Genomic DNA, 18,464 nt, shown 5'->3' on the forward strand with positions numbered 1-18,464 from the left:
GGGGGGCACAAACATTTAGATCACAGTGCCTGTGTGCGTGTGTGCATGTATTCACCATGGTTTTGTTAATATTTTATCTGATGGGGTGAGTCCCTTCCCCATTTCCCTCCTTTTTCTAACTTGTCATTTCATGAATGCTGGTTCTTTTGTTCATAAAAACAATCTCACTGAGTTAGTTAATTAAAAAAATCTCGGTAGAATTTGCATTAGACTAATCATGGAATGCTGCCAGGGAAGGGGACAGACATCTCCACACCATGGCTGCCCTTCATCACCTGGGATTCGCAGTTCCACGCTCTGCGCTCTTCTCTGTCCCAGATGAGAATGGTGTTTTTCTTCCTGGAGGTCTTGGGTTGATGCCCGTAGACCTCGGGTCATACTGCTACTGTGGATGACCCCACTCTGCCCTGTATTTTCTGCTTGGCCATTCCAAGCACAGGGGATTGCTTTCTAAATTCACCACCTGCCTGGCCACCCTGTGGACTCACTGGCTTAAAATGTTTTTACAAGTCTATATTGCACTAAACAATGGATTTCATTGTGGCGTTTCCATGCATGCTCATAAGGTATTGACTCTATATCAATGGATTCCTCTCCATTACCTTCCTCCTCTGTCTGTAATGATCCCCACTTCAAGTCCCCACCTTCCCTCTCCCTCAATAGGTTTCATGTATGAGAGAAAGCCTGTGATATTTGTTCTGGTCAGACTTTATCTCACTGAGCATGATAATCCATTTTCTTGCAAGTGACACTGTTGTCCTTTTTTATAGATGAATAATATTCTATTGGGTACATACCACATTTTCTGTATCCATTCAGCAGTTGGTGGGCATCTAGGCTGGTTCCGTCACATGGCCGTTGTGAATACTGTAGTCATGAGTGTGCGAATACAAGTATCCGTGTGGTTATTGTGACTTTACCTGCGGTCATGTCAGCGTCTCTCTGTGGGCCTGGTTCACAGGATGTGAATGTCCACAGTACTTGGAAGCCTGGCTTCCCACTAAGGATGACTCTTCCCATGTCGCTTAGCCTTGCACACTTCCTGTTCATTTTCTTGTTTCCTTCTCCAACTAGCCAAGGAGGGAGGCAGGGTCGATTTTCAGAAATAAAAACACCCAGGCTCCCTTCCTATGTAGGAATTGTGGTGTGGACACAATTCCTAGGTCACTCAGCTTGCAAGGGCCAGAGCCTGGATTTGTGTGAGCCAGCCATCCCCTGGGGAATGGGCCTCCCTCTCTGCTTCCCTCGTCCTCTCTAGAAAGCATCGCTGAGCGCCTCTGTTTATGACCCAGTGCTGGGGGTCTCAGCTTTCCCAGATGGGGTCAAGGGTTACATTCTCAATGCTGCGACAAAGGCAGCTTAAGGAAGGAAAGGTTTGCTGTGCCCACGGTCTGAGGGGCTGGCTCACGGTTTGTGGGTACACATGGTCCACGGTGGTGGGGAGCAAGAGGCAGCTGGCCGCCCACAGTCAGGAAGCAGAGAGAATGAATGCTGGGACTCAGCTCATTTTCTCCCCTCAGTCAGTCAGAGTCTCTAGCCTTGGGGATGGCTCTGCCCAGGCATGGGGTGGGTCTTCCCACCTTAATCTAGGAACTCACGGAAATGCTTAGAGGGTTGTCATCTAGAAGGTCCTAGATCCTGCCAAGGTGACAGTCAATATTCCCACCCCAGGGCGCTTCCAACACCTGAGGCTTGGGTCCTCTCCCCTTCCCAGCGCACCTTCCTTCCCTCTCTGCTGGTTTTGCTGGTGGGTGTGTGGGGGAGAGGGAGCTCAAGTGCTTGAGGACCTTCCTCTGCAGTTCTAGATTGGAGCTGGTCAAGGGTGTAGGAGAGCCCCAGCTGACTGTGTGCCGGAGGCCTAGGCAGCTCTTCCCCTCGCCTGTCCCCACCGTCTGTGATGCCGTCACCTCGCATCAGGCAGGCACTCTTCTCCTGAGGGCAGGGATGTGGGGCGCCGGAGGCCCTCTGACGTAGCATGCAGAGGGTGATTCTTCTAGGGAGCTGTCACTCCTGACTCAGACTTTTCCAGATGGCTTGCTTGGCATTTCTAGTCGCCCTAGTTGAAGTAAATATTTGCAACAAACCCCTGCCATGTCGTTCCCCAGACTGTTAATATTTGGTTTGAGGTACTCGCAGAGGTTCATGTTTATGACATTTACAGAATGAAGGCTTGTTCACTTACGGCGGTTGTAATTTGCCAGCTCTCCTCCCGCACATGCGTCCCCCCTTCTGTTTACCGGGTTTATCCTCTGAGAATCCTGCTCACATGGACCCTTAGAAAAAACCCTGGTGTGAATGCAACCATGAGGACCCCACAGTTAATGCAAAAGTAGAAGGTGTTTGTTTTTGGTGTTTCCTTTTTTTTCTACTTCAAATTCCCTGCCTGTGGATTCAAATGACAGCCACTAACTAGGTAATGATCTTGGGATTAGCTGTCCACAGGGGAAGGATTTAGCCTCCTGCTGAAAACAGTGCAGCTATGTTGATGCTGCTGTGGGAAAGGCCCACAAGCCATGTAGCTGTCTTCTTTCTAATATTTTTTTTTCCAAGTAAAAAGATTGGGTAGAAAGGTTCCTGTGGTTCATTACGATCAAGACAGATTTTTGAGGCAGGAACTCACATAGCCTGGTCTGACCTTGGACTCTTTTTAAAAAATATTTTATGTATGTACGTATGTGTGAATATGTGTGTCTATACATACACACACACACACACATATATTCGCATGTATACGCATGCTGGAGTATGTGTATAGCACGTGTGTGCTTGGTGCCCGGGGAGACCAGAAGAGGGCATTGGATGCCATGGAATTGAAGTTACAGCTGTGAGCAACCATGCAGGCCCTGGGAACTGAACCCTGGTCCTCAGCAAGAGCAGCCAGTGCTCTTCACCACTGCACTACTGTCTCTCCTGGCCTCGAGCTTCCCAAGTGATGAACTCTTTGATTATCTGTTTCTGGGTCTTCACTTCTTCTCAGAATTTAGCAGAAGAGGCGTGGGGAAATAGCCCGGTCGGCGGAATCCGCGCCTGGGATGGGTGAAGCTCTGGCCGGGTCTAGGGTGATGTAAACTGGGTGTGGTGGTGTGTGCCGATGACCCAGCACTTAGGAGGAGGAGGAGGGTTAGAAAGTCAAGGTAATACTTAGCTACATAGTGAGTTTGAGGCCCAGCCCGGCCTACATGAAGCCCTGTCTCAAAAGATGAGGGTTATCTGTGAGCCTGTTTATTCACACACGTGCGTACATATTTGATGGTTTTGCCATCTCATCGCTGGCCACCTAAAAACATTAAATTGTATTTTGCGTTCCACCTCTACTTCGATCTCATAGGAAATAAGAAAGTTAGTGGCTGCTATGATTTTGTACTAAGCAACTTCTTAACATTAAAAAAAAAATCAATAGTCCCTTCACTGATCAGGTTTAAATCACATGGAGCGACGAACCTGGGCCGAGGCTTGTGCGTGTCGGGTCTGCGCCAAGTGTTCTGGGCACGCTACTGCTTCATCTTCACGGTGGCTTTTAAAGGTCAATATTATGATTCCTCTTTTAAAGATCAGGAAATTGAGGCTTAATGAGAACACTTAAATAACGCACCCAAGGTCACGTGGCTGCAGCGAAGCAGAGCTGGAGAAACAAAGGAGTGTCCAAGCCCAGGGAGTGTGCGTTCACTGGTCGGGAGTAAGCCCTCCCGTCAGTGCCTTTCTTCAGGCTCTTCACGCTTAGGCAAATGTACCCTGGTCACAGGACTAGGGAACTTGCCTCTCCCCTCCTCCACACTCCAGGTGAAAAGACGGGATGGGAGAGGACTGATGTGTCCTGGCTGCCGGTTGCCCGTTGCTTGCCCGGAAGGCACTGTTGGTGGGAATGTAAGTCAGTGCGGCCACGATGGAGCATAGTATGAATGCTCCTTTAAAAATTCAAAATTAGCACAGGATGGCAACAAAATAAAAGCATCCTATGATCATCTGTCCACAGAAACAGCCTTTAAGAAACGCCACAGCAGAGAGATCACAGTCCCTGCCTTTAGCTCTGCTTTCAGAAGACTCAATAAACACCTTAAAAACACAGAGACGAAAGTCAGTGCTTTGTCAGAGAAACGAAAGTGGTTCTGTAATCATACAGATCTTTGCATTGGAAAGCACACTAAACGAGGTGAAGACCGCAGCAGAAGACGTACCTAGTGAAACAGACAAGCAGAAGACGCGGTGAGATGGGAGACAGGCCCTTAGAAAACGCACGTGTGAGGTGTCAGCGGGTGCTCCGCCACAAACGGGGCCCGTGTCACACTCCCCATATGGCGCCAAGATCACTGCAGGGTACAGGGGGTGTGGAAAAGCCAGGAGTTAGGAGGACAGGAACAAGAGAGTGTCTTCTGGGTTTAACAGGCCTGCTTCGCTCACGAACTCAGGAGCAGTCGTGGCTGGCTGCACACGCTCAAGCCAGCGGACATGTTGTGTGGGGAAAAACCAACCCCTTGTTGATGACTTCTGGGAGATGGAGAGGTGGGTTTTTTTTTTTTTTTTTTGAGACAGTATGTCATGTAGCCCAGGCTAGCCTTGAACTTTCTCTGTAGGTGAGGATGGTCTTGAGCTTGTGATCTTCCTGCTTGTGCTGTCTAAGTGCTGGCATTATAGGTGTGTGCCACCACACCTGGTTTATGTGGTACTGGAGATAAACGCAGGATTTTGTGCAAACGCTCTGCTGACCAAGCCACGTTCCCAGACCACCCTCCCCAGACCTGCCTTATTGGAAAGTGTGTGTTTGTGATTGCTGCTGTCTCTGTGCCTTTTTCATCAGGGTTTATTTTTATGCATGTGCATGTCCATGTGTTTGTGTGAATGTATGCCTCCTGTGTACACTTGCTCACAGAGGCCAGACTAGGGCATTGGGGCCTCTGGAGCTGGAGACACAGGCACTAGGATCTGAACCCGGGGTCCTCTAGTTGAGAGCAGGGGCTGTCAGCCACGGATGCGTCTCTCCAGCCGCTGTCTGTGCGTCTTCTGGGTCTTTCTTTGCCATTCCCTAGCACATAGTAGGTAGTCAATGAGTATTTACTTGATAATTGTATACCACGGGATCGGGCCCGTCACCTACCTGCTCTTTCTCAGGCTAAATGATGCCCAGGTGGCAGCAAGAATGTGAACGTCATGTGGAATCAAACATTTGTGAACAGGAACTCCCTTCTCACAGTTCAGGGTGAAAAAAAAGGCCGTGTAGTCAGAAGCCTCCTTCTTTCTTTGCTCTCCTCATCACTGGCTCTCAGAAAACAAGGGTGCACTTGATTAGTGTGTGTGTGTGTGTGTGTGTGTGTGTGTGTGTGTGTTTGTGTTTCAATTCTTTTTCTGGGTTTTTAGAAGGAATGCTTTTCAATAATAGTGAAAATGATTCCCGGATTTTCACACACAACTCGGTGCATTACACGGTGCTGCTGCACCTTGCTTCCTACAGGGAACTCTACAACTTAGAGATCTTTTTCAGGGTCAGTGACTAGGGGTATTTTTCCATATCCTTGTACAGCTCAGTGTTTCACTGTGGAACCTGCCTCACCCTGACAGACAGGGAGGCTGTCAATGGTCCTCACCTTGACCTGTACTGTACTGCCCGTGGCTTCCTGCCCGTGTGCAGGACTGTAGGGAGGATTCCGAGACTGCAGCAACCCAGAGAGGGTGCTGAGAGCAAGATCTTCCAGTGCTGAGACGCCAGGCTCCTTTTTTCCCTCCTCGGAGAGGCCAGGCTCCTTTATCCGCACACACTCAGGCCTTGCTGACAACCGTGTGCTCAAACTTTTGCCGGTATGATGGATGAAACATGCCAAGGCATCTCTTTCACAGCGTTTGGACTTCAGAGGTCAGGCCTATGGGCCTCTTCCCCCGTTCTTCTCCCTCTAGCCCCTTTGAATCCCATGCTGTGGATCATAAACACTTGCTAACACGTGAAGTGGAACTTCCCTCAGTCGTCTGCCATCAGGACTTACAGTCAACAGCTGGCGTCTGCCGGGCTTTGGGATCTAAAGACCAGTGAGAGTCAATCTCTGAGCCAAGCTGTTGAAAATTCGAATGTAAACAGTCTTGGGTGGGGGGAGCTGGGGAGGGGCTTCCCAGGCCAGGAAGCGTTGAGCTCAGTGTGAAGGCGAAGGGAGGATTATCAACCTGGTGGGGAAGGGCTTCCCGAGAGAGAAAGTAGTGTAGAGACAGAGACCCCAAGCCCACTGCACTGGGGAGATGGCTGTTCGTGCCCATGGAAAGGACAGGAGACATTAGAGGTGAAAAGGAAAATTCAGGGGCAGTATTATTTTTGTTGAGAAAGGCTTGCACTTCATAGCCCCAGCTATTCTGGAACTCACCATGTAGACCAGGCTGGCCTTGAACTCACAGAGGCCCTCCTTGCCTCTGCCTCCTGAGTGATGGGATGAAAACTGCGGGCCGCCACGCCCCTTGATGTTACCTTTCTTAAGCGGGTCCTCGTGGGTTTCGGCCAAAGTGCAGTCAGACCTCCCCCGCGCCCGCATCCTTTCAAACTGATGAGGGGAAAAAAATCCAAGCGTGAAGGGCAACAGTCACGGGCCAGTTGCTGAGTTCTGACGCCTGTTGCTTGTTCTAGACCACTCCAGGCTCCCGCAGCCGAAGCCTCACTTTGCTCCCCCACGGAACACCCAGTTCTGCGTCTCCCTGTAGCCAGAGACACCTCAGTGCGGGCGCCCCCGGTGTTGTCTCAGTCACACATCACAAGTCGCCTGCCGCCGCCCGAAGAACCAAGAGTCAGTATCCCGGCCAGCTTCACGAAGTCAGAGAGGTAGGCCTTGCCCTTCCTGGGTTACACGCCCGCCTCCACGGGAGTCGGGGGCTGTGGCCATGGCCCTGGTGACTCCTCTCCCCTTCTGACCCCGTATGGGGCAGGAGTAACCTCCCAGCCACCCGCTTGCAGCCTTTCTTCCGGCGTGGGAGGACGGTTATGGTTATGGCAGGTCGTGGCAAGCCGTGAGGAGACCTCGATCCTTGCTCGGGAGGCAAGCAAGGCAAGTAAAGCGGGTCGAGGTGGAGCATCCGTCATGAACGTGTCCTGCGCAGAGCTAAGACGAGGCACGCATGTGCGGAGTCCCAAAACATCACGGGAAGGGCTGCCGCTCAGGAGCGGTGGTCCTGATGCTGGCATAGCTCTCCTTAGGAAGCCTCTGCTCCCTCTCTTTACTTCAGTGGGTCTGAACCTCACTCTCTACAGTTGTTGGAAGGGAATAAACAAAAAAAGCGCTATTGCCAGCCTGAGGGAGTTGTGGGGTTCACCGGGAAGCTATGCCGTGAGAGGAACAGCAGCATGTGCTGGGTTTTGTTTTTGAGGCAGTGCCAGCCTCAGACTTATCACATTGACTGAGGATGACCTTGAACTTCTGGCCTAATCTTCTTGCCTCTGCCTTGAAAGGCTGGGTTTATTGGTGTATGGGGCCGTGCTCAATTTTATGCAGTGCTGGGAATCGAACCCAAAGCTTCCTGTGTGCTAGGCGAGCGCTGGACCAACTGAACTACATCTCAGCCCCAACGCTATGTTTTATCCTTCTTGTGAGAGTCCCCCAGGAAGCTATGGGACCCTTAGTGTTCCTGTACCTTTCCCAGGGCAGCCGACTGTGCTGAGTGAGCGGAGTGGGCCCTGGTTGCCTGACTTGTGTCAGCTGCAGAGAGCTACTGCCTTGAAGCTCACTCTGGCCCAGGCCAGCGTCAGCATGCTGTCCCCTCGCTGTGGTGGTAGAGTCCTTGCTTTGTCTTGTGGTAGGATAGGCCACCCCCTCAGACATTTGAGGCGTGCACAGTGCTTTACTTTGTGAACTTCAGAAGCCACGTGGTATTCTGATCTCCAACTGCCTCAGTCTGACTCGGGTCAAAATCTTCAGCATCAGATTTGTATGTTTGTAAGAAAGTCTTTCTTCTTTAAAAAAAAAAATAGGTTTTATGTACATATATTCTCATATTGCCCCCAAAAGGAAAGAACAGAGTTGGAATTCTATTTAAAAATATTTTTAGATGTATTTTATGTGTATGGTTGTTTTGCTTACATGTATGTATGTGCTCCATGTGTGTGCAGTGCCCATGGAGGCCAGAAGGGGGCGTCAGACCAACTGGAATTATAGGCCATTGTGAACTGCCATGTAGGCAGTGGGACCTGTCCTTGGGTCCTCCACAGGAGGGATCTCTCCAGCCCTTAGGACTTTAATTGTCAGAGAGAATGCTCACTGTCTTGATGTGTAGTAAAAGCGTCTTTTAGCTTAATTGTATTATTACATTGGTCGATATAATAGATAGCATGTCTATTTGTTCATTTTTTTTCATAGATCCTTTTCAATATACTGTCACAGAAAAGGGTGGAAGCTTCCAAATTTATGCCAAATAGAACAATATGCTGCTCCAAGGTTTTGTACCACGAGTGTGTGTGTGTGTGTGTGTGTGTGTGTGTGTGCATGTGTGCATAAGTGTGTGGTGTTTATAGGGTCTCATATAACCCAGGCTAGCTGGAACTTAATTTGTAGCTGGGATAACCTTGAGTTTTAGGTCCTCTGGTCTGAGATGTAGGCATGTGCCATTACCTCTGGCTTATTTGTTTCTGGGGATAGAGCCCAGGTTTCATGCATGCTGGCCAAGCCCTCTGCCAACAAAGTAGCATCCCCAGACCTCCTCAACGTGTTTTTAAATTTGTGATAAAGAATTTTTTGAACAGAGATTGAACCAGCGTCCATGGGCTAGACACCCAGATTGTAGGCTAGAGAATGTTTAAGGCAGGTTCAACATTGTATTGCTTTGTTTCCAACAGTGAATCTGTCAGTATCTCCTGTTAGAATTTTTGTAGTGTGTGCATTAGTTACTTTTTTTTTTTTATGACTGAGCTTAAAATAGCACAACCAAAACAAAATTATAAAGATTTTATTTTGGTTTAGGATTTCATAGATCTGATATCCATAATGGCCTGAAAGGCATAGCTTGGGGTGGCAGGATCAGGAAGAGAGCCGATCATATTTCTATCCACACATAGGAAGAGGGGAGAATGGGGTGGGGAGGAGAGGAAGGTATATATTCTATCATATGAGAGAGAGAAGGATAGGGGGAGAAGAAAAGAGTTGCAAAAAGAAGTGAAGTGAAGAGAAGAGAAGAGAGAGGAGAAGAGAGGCTAGGCGCTGGTGGCACACACTTTTAATCCCAGCACTCAGGAGGCAGAGGCAGGTAGACCTCTGAGTTTAAGGCCAGCCTGGTCTACAGAGTGAGTTCTAGGACAGGGCTACACAGACAAACCCTGTCTCAAACAAACAAATAAACAAACACAAATAGACAAACAACCCTCTCTCCCCCCACAAAAAATAAAACCACAAAAAACAAGAAGAGAGAAGGAGGGGATAAGGGGTGAGGCAGGATTATAAGCCTTCAAAGGGCATCTTCAGTGATGGCTTCCTTAGCAAGATCTAAAGGTTCCATAACCTTCCCATCATCAATGGTGACCAAACGTTTAAATTCATGAGCCTCTGAGAGACATCTCTCACTCAGGCCATCAAAGCATATAACAGTATTGCCTTATTTTCATGTAGAACATGCCGAAACGTATTTTGCAGGTCCTTTGAGCCTCTAACCTTGAATCAGGAATGGGGCATAACACATGCCTGTAATCCCATCATTGGGGAAGTCCAAGCATGAAGATGGTAAATTCCAATCCAGCTTTAGTAACATAGTGAGAGCTTGTCTCAAAAAAAAAAGTAAAAGAAACAAATAAATAAGTAATAAATAAATAGAACATAATTTAAATTGCAGGTGAAATATATGTGTGTATGTGTATGTGTGTCTATGTGTGTATGTGTGTGTGTGTGTTTGTGCATGGGAGTGCAGTGCCAGAAGGTGCCAGAAGAGGGCATCTGATCTGAATCTCTAGTTATAGGGGTTGTGCTAGGAACCAAACTCAGGTCATCTGAAAGAACAGAGGACTTAAGCCACTCTTAATCCCCATGCCAGCTCCCCCCAACCCCAAAATTAATTTTAAGATGGAGCTTATGGTTATAGCGCCAGCCTTCAGGAGGATGAACCCCAAGGATGAGCTCAAGGTGAGGTACATAGTGAGTGCCAGCCAAACCAAGGCTACGTAGGGAGACCCCGCCTCAGAACACAAATACAGCAGCAACAAAGGCTGTTGAGGTATAAATGCTAATTATGGCAGCTGAGAAAGTTTTAGGGCATGGAGGGCTCCAGGGCCGTTTGAAAGCTTCACGTCCTGGCAATCATGGTCCCCATTACTCCTGACTGGAAAGAAGGCCATTCTATAGCATCTGCTGGCTTGTGATGCCATCAGATCCGCCATGAAAACTATCCAAGCGCATCTCACTCACTAATTCTCGACTGTAAAGGCCTTTGCTTTTTAAATTATGCTGAGTTTATCTCTAATGTAGCTGGAAGAAAATGGAATAGGGTTTTAACCCAGCTGTACAGGGAAGATAAACTTCTGACCACTGATGGAATGGGAAAAAAAATGGTCAGACATAAGACAGATGTGCCCGAATATCAGAAGAATAAGAAAAATAACCCAGCCAAAGGCAATGGAATAAATATTAAATGGAATGTCACAGTAAGGGTGAAAATAATGGGGCACTTTAAAAGATTAAGTGGTAATAATCTAAAATATAAAGAATTGAAATACCAGAGGTCAGTGCCCAGCATTCTCACAGAACGGCACTAGGAGAGACGGGTGTGGGGGACTCAAGATGTGACGCTGCCCTAAAGGACAGGCGTGTTCTCAGCGGCAGCTTGAGAAATGAAAAGTAAGGTGACTTTTCTGGGGAGGCGTCTGCTGCTCTAGCAGGTGATGGGTGATGGAGAGCAGGGCCTGAAAGCGAGGTGGAGTGAAGGCTCAGGCGACGGCTTTACTGAGAGGATCCGACAGCTTGTACTCTGAGGGTTCCGAAGTCTGGTAAGGCGTACAGCCACAAGGACAAGCCCCACATGGCCAGAGCATGCTTTTCCATGTGAATAACCACAGCCCAGGTAAACTCCCTCTTATCTCTGAGGATAAGAGGGGGGAGCACGGAAGCAGATCCCAGCACCAATTCTGTGTTTTGAAGAAACTGAGGTCTCAAGACTCTGATCTTGTTTTCTTGGAGTGTTCTCACAAGCACTCAGAAGTCCCTTTGCATGACTCCATTCTTGGGCCGTGTTCCCAGGAAGATTTCAGCTGCCTCCGGTTGGGGTGGCCAGAAGTACTGGTTTCGTGGCTTATTGCATCAGGCAATGTGGAGATGCGTGTTTAAAAAGGGCGCGGGACGGCTCAGTCAACCTCAGTCAACGAGGTGCTTGCCGTGGGGACCCACATAAAAATGCCACGTGTGACAACGTGTGCTTGTAGTTCTGGGGGACAGAACAAGTGGATCCTGGGGTGGGGTCGGGGGCTGGCCAGCCAGTCTAACGTCATCAGCGAGTGCCAGGGTCGGCAAGAGACCTTGTGCCAGAAACGATGGTGGTGAGGCGACTTAGGGCGGCATCTGGATGTCAGCCTCTGCCCTCCACATGTACCCACATGGCGAATGTGCTCCCCCAGCTAAACACAAAATAAAAAGCCATGTCTTTCCATGGAGCTGGGAACTCTGTCCATGAAATATATCCATGGGGTTGGGGGCAGGGAAAATAAAGTTTATCAGGATATAGATCTATTCTTGAGGTCATATATTATGTTAGAACACGATGCACACAGATAAATGTAAAATACTTTAAGAAAACAGAAGAAAGGATAGACAATAGTTTATTTGATGTACTGAATTTGTAACTGTCTCAGATAAAAGCCGTGCTAGTTTTGCTGCATAGACACGAATGTGTGGGAATAGGTCAGAAGAGTCAATGTACAGAATCTTATGCATCTGTTATACCCTGGGTTCATTTTACTGAGCTGCACCTGTTTGAAATGATTCCTAGAATTCAGGATTTTACTTGTAGCCCAAAGTCTAGACATGGACCTTGGGCAGCCGCGTAGCTCTGCTAGTCATCTGACTCCTGTCTCCTGGCCTCACACACATGCGGAAGCCTTCATCTACAAGTGATAAATAAAGACAGTATAATGGAGGTAAAATATTACATTAACAATGTCAATACTGATAATATGGAAATGTATAATATATACTCACACACACACACAACCTTTTCTGGGGAGTGTGAGGCTCTGCCTTGCTCTGCAGCTCTATCTTGCTAAGCACTCCTTTAGTCAAGGCTGACCACGAGCTCAGAGCAATCCTCCTGCCTCTTTCTCCCCAGTGCTAGGATTATTGGTGTGTATCACTATATCCAGTTTTCTGTTTTTCCATCGAAGGCTGGGTCTTATTTCTGGCGTATTTGGAGCACAGCGTAGTAGCTGGGCATGCTGGCTCATCAGACTTGTCTTCGCTGCCTCTCTGTAGCTGATAGAATCCTCTAACAGTGGAAAGCGGAGCCCTCAGGGTTGCCCAGGTAACCTGCTGAGCTCTGAGAGGAGAACCCTGCGGATGGTTCTGGGCTTATCAGGTGTTCCTTGGCTCTTCTCTGACTGGTTACGTTGGTGAGTATCTAGTCACATGAATGTGTGATGAGGGGAAAGAGACGTTGGAGTGGTCACCTGCATGTTGCCCTGGAGGTGTTATAAGAACCTAATACAGCTCTAACACCCAGTGCAACTCCCTGGTTACCTAAGCATGTGATGAAGGAAATACGATATTCACTGTATATCTATCTATCTATCTATCTATCTATCTATCTATCTATCTATCTATCTATCATCTGTCGTGTATGTTTTACCTGTACATGTGTAATGTATGTATGTGGACCACATGCCCATGGAAGTCGGAAGAAGGTCCTGGCTCCCCTGGAACTGCTTCTGAGCCACCATGTGGGTACTGGGAATTGAACTCGGGCCCTCTCGTAGTGCTCTTAGCCACTGAGCCAGCTCTCCAGACCCATCAGTATATATATATATATATTTTTTTTTTTAAATCGAGGTTGAAAGAATGGAGAGATGACGGGGCAGTTGGGTATTTGCTGTACAATTGTGAAGACTGGAGTTCGGATCTCAGCACCCATGTATCAAGTTAGGCATGTCTGCAGCTCCCAACTCTGAGGGCACAGAGGCAGGAAGACCCTTGGGACTTGCCGATCTACAGCCTGGCCAAGAAAAATGTGAATCCTAGACTCAGGGAGAGACCCTGCATCAGAGGAAAAAGGTGGGGTGCAGTGGAGGAGGACACCTGGCGCCCTCTTCTGGCCTCCACTTGCACTCACAGTTCTGAATACAGTCACATATACTGACGACACACATATGTGAATCTTTTTTCCCCTATATTATGGCTGTCACATGTCTAGTTCATAGTTACGGGTTTCAGCATGCCTTATATTTTTTTCAGGAGAAGCTTAGTTGATACAAGTTCAGTGTGATTTTGATGAAATTGTGATTTGCTGAAAAACAACAAAATTCAATCCTAAATATGTTCACATTAGCACCCCATTAGCACCTTACCTGAATCAGGTAAGCCAACGTGGCTCCAGGGAAAAGAAGCAGGCAGCCTCACCCACAGACAGATTTTTGTAGTTGTGTTGGTTGAGGCTTCAGAAACCGCATGGAGCTCGTTGGGGAGATTTTGGATCCGGTAGCTTTGTGGAAGGTCACCCTTCCACAAAGTGCAGAAACGCAGCAGTAAGAATCCGAGTGCATTTAACGTGCAGCTTCCAGCAATGAGTGGTCAGCAACTATTTTAATTTGTATATTTGCGTGTCTGTATGAACGTGTGCCATGTGTGTGGGGGGGTATCTGAGGAAGCCAGAAGAATATATCGGATCCCCTAGAGCTGGAGTTAGAGACGGTTGTGAGCCACTTTGTGGATGCAGGGAACTGAACTCATGTCCTCTGGAAGAGCAGCCAGTGCTCTTAAATCACGAGCTATTTCTCCAGGACTCTTAAACTTTTAAGTTTCATTTTGTGTCCAGATCTGCAGACAGCTGTTGGTTACAGGGTATGTAAATGCAGTGGGGCTGTGAAATTTAAAGTATTATGCAGTAAACCTTTTATGGGAGTAATATATGGAGGTGTGTGTTACGTGGTTCCGGTTCCGTGAGAATATGTGTTTCTTTGTGTAACGGCCGTGTCATGTTTACTCTCACAGGGACGGTCCCTTAATTAAGTTGCCATCTTTACAGATGGCCGTTTTCTCAGGGTCTTCTTCCTCCTGGATGGTCTGAGTTGATCCTGGTTGGTTCGGATGCGGAAAACGCCTGGGGAGAAGTCCTGATTCACGGGCAGCCGCTGTAAACCATCATGCTAACACATTTTATGAGGTGATTAATCTTAAGGTAGTGATCTGTGCCGACAGCAGGGACTTTAGACAGGCCTGTCACCAGGGAAACCACAATTAATACAGCACATATGTCTTCCCCCTGTGAGCAGGGTGACCCATTTAAATCATGCTCTGCATTAAAACTGTGCCCTTTGGGGTAAATGGAAAGAAGGAACTATATCAAGTATTTGCTAATTTTCTTCATTTTATTTAGTTTTGGGGATGGGGCCTCATATAGTTCAGGCTGGCCCCAAACTTGACAACATAGCTGAGGATGGTCTTGAACTTCTGATTCCTTGACTCCATCTTCTGAATGCTGGGATTACAGCCGTGTGCTATTACCTGGTTTATGTGGTGCTAGAGGTGAAGCCAGCGGCTTTGTGCATTATATACAAGTGCCCTACCCACTCCACACCCAGCCTTGTAGCATGTTTTTGGGTAGCACTTTACCATGTCTCTAAATTATAGGCCAGTGAGATGGCTCTGTGGTAAAGGCACTTGCCAGGAAGCCTGATGACCTGAGTTGGATCCCTAGAATTCACTCTCACGCTAGAAGAAGAGAACTGACTGCCCCAGTTGTCCTCTGGCTTTCACAAGTGTTCTGTGGCATGCCTCCTTCACCCCAAATAAATAAACATAAACAGAAAATGGAAAACAGATTACGAGGACTTTCAGTGTAAGATGGGGGACGAGCCGCTGTTTCCCCATGAGGTGTGAATGAGGAGACTCAGGAAAGGGCAGACTAGACTATTCATAGGAGAAAGAGAGAGAGAAAGGCGTCAGACATCACGGGGGAAGTGATAGGACAGTTAAAAAGTCAGAGAAACAGAAGGAAGACTTTTAAGAAACAGGAAGTTTCATGAGACTCCCTGAGCAGACAGGGGACAGGAAGCCACTTCTTAAAGGTAAGTCAGGTGGCCCTCGAGAGAAGGGATGTTGGTCCCACCCACAGGACCAGCCAACAGTTCTTGTATGCATTGGATCTGCTTGTGATCTAGGAGAGGACTCCTCTGACAGGTCAGTGGTAAAAGACCTGTTTTGTCACACCCCATGTCGAGAGGGCCGGTAGCCCTCATGAGAGCACACCTGTTATTTAAATTGAGCTGTTTTGGGGGGTGCTGATAATAAGGAACAGGGAGCCCGAGGTGAGCCCCCTCAGCCCCAGGGGTGGGAGCAGTGTGGGAGGCTGTCTTGGATTCCAGGAGAACCAGATGCTAAGATTGGAAGCTCAGAGGACAGGGCCCTCATCTCAGACAGTGTTACGAGGGGGGGGTGGCCTTGCTCTTAGATTGCTGGCACGCCTGTAATCCCAGTGTCCGGAAGACAAGAAGCAGGAGGGTGCTTCAGAGGGGAGGGAAGAGCAGTACACGCTCTGAATTTGCTGAGCCATCACTCCAGCCCCGAGCCATGTATTTTGGAGCATGAGTAGGAGGTGCAGAGAAGTGATTGCTTCTAACAGGGCACAGTGCATAAGATCCTGTCGGTGACTTTCCTATTGCTGTGATAAGGCACCGCACCCAAGGCACCTTACAGAAGGAAGTTTGTTTGGGGCTTGCCATTTCGGAGGGCGGGTCCATGACCGTCATGGCACGGTGCGGAAACCTTATGTCTTTGCTTCTTGCTTTTCCCACGCTGGAATGGGGTGGGCTTTTTGAAACCCAAAGTCCACTCCCAGTAACAGACCTCCTCCAGCATGGCCACACCTCCTAATCCTCCCCAAACAATTCCACCAACCACAGATCAAGCATTTAAGTGTACGAGCCTGTGGGGGTCATTCCCGTTCAACCCACCAGAAGCCAAATCCTAAACTGGTGGTGGTGTAGAGGTTTAGGTATGATGGTTGCTAGCATGTTTTCTTGGAGTTTTTCAGAATATTACAACTGGGGGGTAGGGGACGAGTTGAGTGATTTGATTCGAGGAACCAGTTTCCATGGTTACAGAGGTTGTTGAGAACAAAACCCACAGCTGAGCTGCAGGCTGGAGCCCTGAGGAAGAGGCTTAAAGGTATGTGTTGGCAAATCACCTGCCTTGCTGGGAGGTGGCCAGTCTTGTTCTGTTTCCGCCCTGAGTGGATTGATGAGATCCACTCATCACCACACGAAAGGCCATCTGCTTTTTTCATGTCTGACAACTGAGGCCTTAACTTTATCCAACCAGCAGCGTCATAGAAACCTCCAGAACTATGGTGAGAATGTCCTTAGTTGGAGCAGGAAGTCCTCCCCACTGCGGGTGGCGCCATCCCCTGCCTGGGATCCTGGGCTGTGGAGGATGGGGAAGGGTCAGGCAGCAGCTTGCACGCGTTCCTCTCTGCCTCTTGACTACCTGTGTGATGGGGGCTTTAAGCTCCTGCAGCCTTGATTTCCCACCGTGGAGGACTGCTCCTCAGAGTACAGGGCAGAAGAAACCTTTTCTCCTTTAATTTGACATTGTCAGGGAATCTTCTCACAACAGGCAAAGAACATAAGACAGTGACCACCTATCTGGGCACCCTGGCCCTGCCACGGTGCCACAGAACTAAGCATCCTCCACCCCCTAGACTGACAAATCCTGCTTGAGGTTTTCCTGCCATGTCTGCCACTGCCTGGACATGGCTTCAGGCCAATAGAAAGTCTTTATTAGCCTGTAGGTGCCTACACTTGGTGTTTGGACCTGAGTGCAGTTCCGAACCTTTCTCAGGGTGAGCTGCTAAGCACAAAAACCCATCTCCTAGGTTGGCACACTTCAGTTAACAGGAACAGTTAGCAGAAGCAGAACTACAGAAGCCAACAAGCGAGGCTAGTTCACTTAGGCACTTCCCCGGAACTATGACTTTGATGGATTAGGCCTTTGTTCTTTGGCAGCATGGCTGCCTGTGTGCAGGGTTCCATTTGGGCGTCAGTTGTGCTGAGGTCTGGGGGTCCTCGTTACCTCCCTGGGCCTGCTCCTGGAAAGCTGAAGGCACCTGACAGTTACTGACCAAATCGTGGGTGGCCATTGTATCCTCACACAGGCTGTCTCCAGAGTGGGGTGGAATGAAGCCCCCAACCTGGAACCAGGTAGCCCTAGGGTGCACTTTAAACCTCTAGAATTGTGACCCCAGTGTGAGCAAACTCGATATGTGCTTTTCCTGCCGGCCCTCCTTGTGGCTGGGACACGGCTGGCTGCCGACCCTGCCTCTGCTCAGGGGAGATTTGGGGTTCTCACACCTTTGCAGCTTCAGCACATTTTGTTCCTCGTTGCTTCATAGGAAGCTAAGTGCTGGGTTATTGTCTGTCATGGTCTGTGATACAGAAGGCAGATTTGCTATTTTCCCACAAGCGCTCAGAGGCCTTGAGACAATAACTGGCTGCATGCCAACACATGGGCCAGGAGGGAAGCTGGCCAAGTCCACCATGGCATGGGAGCTGCACTCCCTGGCTGGGTTTTAGCGTCGCGTTCTGGGAGATCCGGGCGAGCATTTCCTCCAGTGGCTCACAACATATGCTAGTGGCTCGCTCTCATTTAAAACGTGTTTTTTCTTGTTTTGCTTCTGCAGAGTGGCACACTGGCAGTTCCCTTACCCCCCACCTCCCATTAGATGCCCAGCAGCTTACATGTGGTGGCTGCCATAACTAGCCCAACTGTCAGCTGACTTGCCAGACCTGCCTGGGGCCAGTGCTTGTGGCTCCGAGCTGCCTTTCTCTAGTTCTTCCTCTCTGAGGGGTGACATCATTTGTTCCCACTTTCCTGGTAGAGGCTGAGGGTGCTCTGCTGACTGCAGATCTGCTGCTGACAGGAAAGTCCTGTGAAGCTTGGGGTCTCAGAAGACGGTGGCTCAGTCAGTGAACGTGGTTTCTAGACAAGCATGAGGACTTGTGTTCAATTCCTGGGACCCTCGTTATTAAAAAAAAAAAAAAAAAAAAAAAAAGGCTAGCAAGCTAGGTTATAGTGGATGATGAGTTTAATCCCAGAAACAAGGAGCTGGAATGAGGCCAGAGCAGCCTTTAAGGGAGCCTGTCTCAAAGTAAGGTGGGTGGCACCTTAGTAATAGCAGCCAAGGTTGTCTCGTAGCTTCCCACGGACATGTGTACCTGCCTACCTATGATGGGTGTGTGCATGCATGAGAGTCACATACATAGACCCAGACATGCACACACACACACACACACACACACACACACACACACACACACACACACACAC

General features: G+C 48.7%; 1 protein-coding gene across 2 annotated transcripts in view; it reads left to right on the forward strand.

Moving 5' to 3' along the window:
* Positions 1-18,464, forward strand: part of Osbpl10 (oxysterol binding protein like 10) — a 196,812-nt gene that overhangs the window by 84,942 nt on the left and 93,406 nt on the right. Inside the window, exon 4 of one of the 2 annotated variants that reach the window (XM_055601642.1) lies at positions 6,599-6,790. The exons of the other annotated variant lie outside the window; for it this stretch is intronic. Coding sequence (XP_055457617.1) covers positions 6,599-6,790 — 192 coding nt within the window. The remainder of the gene's footprint in view (positions 1-6,598; positions 6,791-18,464) is intronic. 2 annotated transcript variants of the gene reach the window in all.

This window comes from Psammomys obesus, unplaced genomic scaffold, assembly GCF_907164565.1.
Source record: "Psammomys obesus unplaced genomic scaffold, mPsaObe1.curated_primary_1811, whole genome shotgun sequence".
Taxonomy (NCBI): Eukaryota; Metazoa; Chordata; class Mammalia; order Rodentia; family Muridae; genus Psammomys; species Psammomys obesus.